The sequence below is a fragment of the Anguilla anguilla genome, chromosome 9 (genome assembly GCF_013347855.1).
Source record: "Anguilla anguilla isolate fAngAng1 chromosome 9, fAngAng1.pri, whole genome shotgun sequence".
NCBI classification, from domain to species: Eukaryota; Metazoa; Chordata; class Actinopteri; order Anguilliformes; family Anguillidae; genus Anguilla; species Anguilla anguilla.
This window is the reverse complement of record NC_049209.1, coordinates 3,277,263-3,284,644: the sequence shown is the minus strand read 5'-3', so window position 1 is coordinate 3,284,644 and position 7,382 is coordinate 3,277,263. Positions and strand designations below refer to the sequence as shown.

Here is a 7,382-nt window from a genome sequence, read left to right as displayed (position 1 = left end):
ACGAAAAAGAGGACGGATCGTCCCAAGATTCAAAAACACTTAAACAATCCATGTGAAATTTACAGTTTCTAAACAAAAAGTGAAGGTTTACTTTGGAACTGGGTAGTTGACCGCGTGTTCACCATCTGTGCGTGTGTTTGTGTCCATATCCTGTTAGTCTGTGTGCTGTGCTTGAAAACTAAGCCTGGCTTCCTGTCTTTACAACACAGTTTTATATTATATTATATATTTCTGTTTTATTTAGTTTTGTTGTGTAACTTTATCGCAGTGTTATCCTGTTAGCCAGCTGCTTTCTCATAGAATACAGTACCAGAAAAAAATCATGCACTTTGCAAATGAAACTGACAAGTCACTGAAAAGGGGAGTTGTCGCTGGATGTTCAGAAGGATTTAATGAGATCCTGATTACATCTGGTTTGATTATTGATTCATTTAAATAAATAAAAAATGAGAGTAGCCTATTAAAAAAGTTGTAACAGTACTAGTAACAATTCTAATGAAAGGATTTTAATTATTTAAATTGGTGCAAGTTCCCAAGGGAACATTGGAGTTCCAAAAAACCTTTATTCCCAATTCTTTTGTATCTTACATTTTGCTCTACATACAGTAGACAGTCTGAGTCTCTCTCTGTCACAGTATCCGTCACATGATCCCTTCTGTGTTCTATTAACAGGGCGTTGCTGTAAAAGAGCATGCGTGCTCAGTCAACCTACCCTGCATAAGTAAAAGTTAATAAAACAATAAGCAAATGGATAAAGAGCGAGGCTTCCAAGTTTAGCTTACGGGTCAGCCAGCAGAACTGGACCTTTGGGCCGCGCTGCTTCGCGGCCGCATCACAGCTTGACCGTGTCTCTCGCAGCCCGGAGCCGCAGGTGCAGTCCCCGAGCAGTCGAAATGGGTTCGACCCGGAATCCGCCGTCTACAAGATGCTGCAGGACCCCGAGGAGCCGGTGTCGGCCCCCAAGCAGTCCGGCTCCTTCCGGTACCTCCAGGGAATCCTGGAAGCTGAGGACGGAGGTGAGACGCCGTCCCCAATTTTGCTGTACATCCATCCATCAATTATCTATACATGGCTATCCTGGGCTGGGTCCATCCATTACCTATACCCGCTTATCCTGGGCAGGGTCCATCCATGATCTATACCCGCTTATCCTGGGCAGGGTCCATCCATTATCTATACATGGTTATCCTGGGCTGGGTCCATCCATTATCTATACCCGCTTATCCTGGGCAGGGTCCATCCATTACCTATACCCGCTTATCCTGGGCAGGGTCCATCCATTATCTACACCCGCTTATCCTGGGCAGGGTCCGTCCATTATCTACACCCGCTTATCCTGGGCAGGGTCCGTCCATTATCTATACCCGCTTATCCTGGGCAGGGTCCATCCATTATCTATACCCACTTATCCTGGGCAGGGTCCATCCATTATCTATACCTGCTTATCCTGGGCAGGGTCCATCCATTATCTACACCCACTTATCCTGGGCAGGGTCCATCCATTAACTACCATTACCTATACCCACTTATCCTGGGCAGGGTCCATCCATTATCTCTACCCGCTTATCCTGGGCAGGGTCCATCCATTATCTACACCCGCTTATTCTGGGCAGGCCGCCAATCTATCACAGGGCACCATTGTTTGCTGTGAATTTACTTATTTTGCCATTGGTGCGGTCTGAAAGACAGCATATAAAGCAATTCAACAGTCTGATTTATGACTGCATTATCTTAGTCAGTGTTACTGTGAGTCAGGCCTAGCATCTCTCCAGGGAATGTGAACTGATACGGAGAACAGCTTGTGTCTGAGAGCGAAGTCGGGGCGTACTTTTCCTTTTGTAGGCATCGAAAAATGTTAAAGAGGAAGGATTTAAGGGAGGGTCTAATGACGAATGTTCCACCAAAAAACAATATTTGCTGTAGTAGAAACCAAGCTTGTATAAGTCTTTTTTACAGGCACGCAAGCAGGTTTGAAGTGATACTGAGATACTACATGATGTCATGTGAAGAAATAGCCAGTTTCTGCTAAATTGGAGAGCGAAAGTGCATGCTAATCCTCACGTCTCCACACAGCTACTTCCAACATGTTACAGGCTGTTGATTCTTTTATTTTGCTACCAGCCACTTTCTGGTGTTAGAGGGATTAAGAAACAAGCCAGTAATTGCTTAACAGAGCACAGTTTAACCGTGTTGTCATCACCGTGCCAGTTATCTTTCATTATCAACTTGTTACGTTGATTATAGCGCTTATTTGTCTTAGCGTGTGGTGACTAGCTTTGGGCAGAAACAGTATTTTTGTCCTTGGCCCATGTCATCGTTATTATGGGGGCATGCCCGTGCATTTTGTCCCGAAATCGAGTCAGTGATGTTAATATGGAGGATTGTTGCGACCTGGAGAGTGTTGCATTGTTGATGACACGGGTTGTTGTAGTGCATGTCTATTTGTGTCAAAAGTGTCAGCCCCCCCCCCCCCCCCCTCGACTTTAGAAAAGAGCAAAGCGGAGCCAAACACTTGAATGTAACGGGTGAAGGACCAGACCCCCCCCCCCCCCCCTCCCCTCCCCAGAAACAGAAATTTGCACACTCTGCAGATGCCTGGGTCAAAGATGCTGGTGGTGGGGGGAGGGGATGGGGGGTACGGAACGTTCCGTGGGTATCTCTGCTGTAGACACAGGGGAGCTTAGATGAGGTTTCAGAAGAAAGCTTCTTCGGTTCTATCCCCCCAAAATCTCCAGTGCCTCCATCCCAGGCCGGGATGAAGCCGCATTTAAACCCACTGAGCTGCGGGACCCCCCCCCACCCCCCCACCCCCGTAAGCCTGGCAGGTTTAGCTCTTTATTTTCTAACGGTTCAGTCTGCTTAGGAAAATTTATTGGAATTGGAGTAAATCAAGATAACAAAAAATCCATGATCCGCTCCGATGTGAGGGCAGACCTTACCCTCCCTCACGGTCTCTGTTTCTCTGCGTTCAGGTGTGGGACAGTGTTTCGGGGGGTGAGGCGGCGGGGGGGGGGGGGGCGGGAGTAATGGCGGTTTTTCTGCGTTCCACCAAGTCTCCATACCCCACTAATGAAATTTACTTTCACTCCGGCAAATTGGGCTGCACTCTCCCGACGTCCAACAAAAAAGAAAGAAAGAAAAGACGGTGGGGGTGGGGTGGGGTGGTGGGGGGGCGGTGCTAGGAAATGAAATCAGTCTGCGCGCACGGGGAGGGGGGGGGGGGGGATCGCGTGGCGGTTTTCTAAAGTGGCCTCCCCGCAAAGAGAACTTTATTAATGAGCTGGAGTAAGCTGAAATAAGGCCCATCTGTCAGCGCGGCCGGGCGCGTCCGTTAAAAAGCGGCCGGCCCTCATGGGACCCGCCTGTCTGCAGGTGCAGCCTGATACCCCCCTTCAGACGGGCCGTCCCCGTCCGCGAGCGCGGCTCTTTAAAGGGAAGTGGAGCGCTGAGCTAATTGCCCCGGCTTGGCACGGGCACCGTGCGGTCTGTAAACCCACGCTGGAGCGCGAGAAGTTTTTTGGGTCCCTAGTGCGGAATGTTCCGGCTGCCCGCAGCTGCGGCTTTTTTCTTCTTAATTGATGCGCCCCCGCTGTGCCCAGGCTCCTGGCGTGGCGCTCGCGTCGGGCGTGTGAACTGAGGAAAGAACGCTCTGGCACGCAGAGAGGGGCGGGGCCTGTGGCTTGGGGGGTGGGGGGGGGGGGGGGGGGGTTGCTGCTACCAAAAGGCGCCAACGTCGCCAACTCCGACTGCTCCCAGGAGTGACGCACGCTCGTCATGTTGAGGGATGTCTGTGGTGAATGAGGCCTGAGCTCTGAGCCCGGAGGAGTGAGGTGTGAAGAACTTCCTCAATGTGGAGATCCCCTCTCCAGTCATCCCCACTCCAGTCATCCCCACTCCAGTCATCCCTACTCCAGTCATCCCCACTCCAGTCATCCCCACTCCAGTCATCCCCTCTCCAGTCATCCCCACTCCAGTCATCCCCTCTCCAGTCATCCCCACTCCAGTCATCCCTACTCCAGTCATCCCCTCTCCAGTCATCCCCACTCCATTCATCTCCACTCCAGTCATCTCCACTCCAGTCATCCCCTCTCCAGTCATCCCCACTCCAGTCATCCCCACTCCAGTCATCCCCTCTCCAGTCATCCCCACTCCAGTCATCCCTCTGGTATTAACCCACCCCCGCCGTCTTGTTTTGTCTGCATTTCTTACCGCTCACCCAGGTGTCTCGCCGACCGAGAGGATGAGGAGCTTGAGGTCCCCCGTCAAGTCCCCCATCCCCAAACTGGGGAGCCCCATCCCCGTGTCCGTGCCCGGTCTGCAGAAGCTGCCCCAGTGCACGCGCTGTGGGATCGGCATCGTGTGAGTACCGCCAACCCGAGTCATAGCCGCATGCCATGGTCTGCTCTGATTCACTGCAACCGTGAGGCACAGCCGCATGCCACAGTCTGCTCTGATTCACTGCAACCGTGAGTCACAGCCGCATGCCACAGTCTGCTCTGATTGGCTGCAACCTTGACTCGCTGCAACCATGAGTCACTGCCGCATGCCTGCTCTGATTTGCTGCAACCGCGAGTCACAGCCGCATGCTGCATGCCTGTTCTGATTCGCTGCAGCCGCGAGTCACAGCCGCATGCCGCATGCCTGCTCTGATTGGCTGCAACCGCGAGTCACAGCCGCATGCTACAGCCTGCTCTGATTCGCTGCAGCCGTGAGTCAAAGCCGCATGTCGCAGCCTGCTCTGATTCACCTGTGGCTCCAGAGGGGCCCAGTGCCTCAGCCTTAAATCGTGAGACTCCCGTCTCCACCCAGCCAGAGACACTGCTAATCCCCGCTCTCTGAAAGTGGGCTGCCGCTCAAAGGCGGTGATGTCATTTCACCATTACGCAAGATTCCGTTTGGGCTTTCGGCCTGGTGAGATCACCTGCCTGGGCAGGTGGAGGCCGACTAAAGCAGGCCACACAAGTGCTAACGGCTCCACCCCAAATTTACTGCACGTGATTTTCATGTATTCTGTGTGCTATTGTTGTATAATGCTTTTACTGTTGATGCCTTTTTACGCGTACATTTCTGGTGTGTTGCTTGTACTAAGTGCTGGGTGTGATTGGCCCTGAACATTTTTAGTGTTTGTAACTTTCTGTGTTTGTTTATCTTAATGCTGCTGCCTTGGCCATGTCTCTCTTGCAAATGAGATTCGTAAACTCAATGAGACGTACCTGGTTAAATTAAGGTGATGCTAATGCTTGGTAATGGGGTATTGGTTGACTGCTCGGTAACTGGTGACTTGCACTCACAAAAAAACGCAGGGGCACCATCGTGAAGGCGCGGGACAAACTCTATCACCCAGAATGCTTCATGTGTGACGACTGCGGCCTGAACCTGAAGCAGAGGGGCTACTTCTTCATCGAGGAGAGCCTGTACTGCGAGACCCACGCCAAGGCCCGGGTGCAGCCCCCGGAGGGGTACGACGTGGTCGCCGTGTACCCCAACTCCAAAGTGGAACTGGTGTGAGCTCGCTGAACCCCCAAACCCCAAACCCCAACCCCCCCGCAGCACCAGCCCTCCGCATCGACCCAGAATTCCCTGTAATGTTTCGTACGCACTGCATATCCAAACTCTGGCCAGGGGAAACGGAGGTGGGGATGAAGAGAGGTGGAGTTTTTCCGAGGTTGTGATGCTCTCGTCGTTGCCTTTCACACTTACAGCATAAAGTACTAACCGGTCTTGTTTTTTTGGTTGGGTGGTTTCCTTAATGAATATCGCTTGTTTATGCATCTGCTGAAGTTAGTAAGGTAATTTTAACCCACTGAAGTAAAACAAAGAAACCTTCCCCCCCCCCCCCAATATCAGTAGCACTTGTGTCACAGTTTCTATATCTATCTACACTAACTGCAAATGTTTTCTGGAATTGTACACATTGTATTTTCTTGGGACTGATATTTTTTTCATTATTCTTTCTAAAAAGAAATAAGAAACAGCTTCTTCGAACAAGATAAATTGAACAAGGATTGGGGGGGGGGTGTATCTGCCTGGGAAAGGCCTCTAAGCCTCACAGTTTAAATTAACATAGCTTCACCATGGCCGGCTTTGTCGCCTCTGTTTAAATGCATTCCAGTGCCACAGCAGAACGCCCCCCCCCCACACCCCCCCCCCCCACTGCAGGCCTCGAGATGCTGAGGGGAGCTGGGAAAGGAGACAAGTCGAGCGCCAGAACGCATGAACATGTGGAAACGGTATTCAGATGCCTGCAATGTAATGTAATCGTTTTGTTTAGGTTTTTGGCACCTATTTGTAGACTCAGCGCTCGGTGGATAATGGACTAGGTTTGAAAGATTTTTTAATGTGGCGTAACAGCCGTGGTCATAACAAATTTGACTTTGAAATTTTGGCGGAAGAGGGGGACGTTCCAGCGGGAGGCTGATCAGAGTGGCCAGATTATTCCTGCTTTGTGGGGAAAAAAATTTCTTTTGTTGGTCTTTCACAAAACATTCTTTATAGGGTTTTCGCTGAACATTGCCATGGTTATCATGATATCAGGATTATCTTGGTGACAATCATTAACCTGACTTTGAATGAATCGAAAGATAAAATTTGTAAAATATTTGAAATATTTTTTAAACGAGAAAAATAAAAGCTTTTTTTAAAAAGGAATTAATGATGAAAAAATACTTGTGTGGCCTTTTTCCTTTTGATAATATTTAGGGAAACTGATTCCCCATTCCTTTCATAGCAAGGTGGAGTAGCACATTGTACATTTTTTGGAATTATATAGTTGTGTTGTTTTTTTTTTTAGTACATTGAGCATTGTATATATTATTTCCTCTTTTTATGGCTGTCTGTTTTTGAAAAGCTTTTAACAAACATAACATGTCATTACTTTTGTTTTTGCTCCACGTCTCTGCACCATTGAAAGGTTAACGGTGGTCTCGGATGTTTTAACTTATTGTTCTGTTGACGCATTTGTTTTTGTTTTTTTCTTCCATTTTGATGTCAGTGTCAATAAAGAAAATTGCAAAGCCACCCCAGGATTAAAGAGATTCTTAATGGCCTCCCGCGGATGGGGGGGTTATTTTTATTGCGGTATACCTGTCAGAGTGGAAAGAGGGCTTATTTGGGCTGGCATGTGAGGAATTTACTGTTCAAAGGAAGTTTCACCTGCAGATGTAGTTCCGCTGTAAATCATTTCAGAAAAACGTCGGAGAGTCCAACCTCCCAGCAGTGATCAGCATTTCTGTTCTAAACTCGCTGGATCGACAAGTATCCAATCAGAAGAGACATAACTGTTAAAAGGCTGATGCTGCTTTATAAAGATTAATTGCATTTGAGTTGAGTGTCACAAATCTCTTTAATATTAGTAATGTTCGTTAAAAGCATAAGACTTGTAT

At 49.0% G+C, this 7,382-nt stretch overlaps 1 protein-coding gene across 1 annotated transcript in view; it reads left to right on the top strand.

Annotated features, from left to right (window-relative positions):
* The window catches only part of pdlim4 (PDZ and LIM domain 4), a 34,367-nt gene extending 27,350 nt beyond the window's left edge, over window positions 1–7,017 (top strand). Inside the window, exons 5-7 of the mRNA XM_035434474.1 lie at window positions 859–1,016; window positions 4,221–4,359; window positions 5,304–7,017. Coding sequence (XP_035290365.1) covers window positions 859–1,016; window positions 4,221–4,359; window positions 5,304–5,508 — 502 coding nt within the window. The 3' untranslated portion in view covers window positions 5,509–7,017. The remainder of the gene's footprint in view (window positions 1–858; window positions 1,017–4,220; window positions 4,360–5,303) is intronic.
* Window positions 7,018–7,382: the final 365 nt, after the last annotated feature.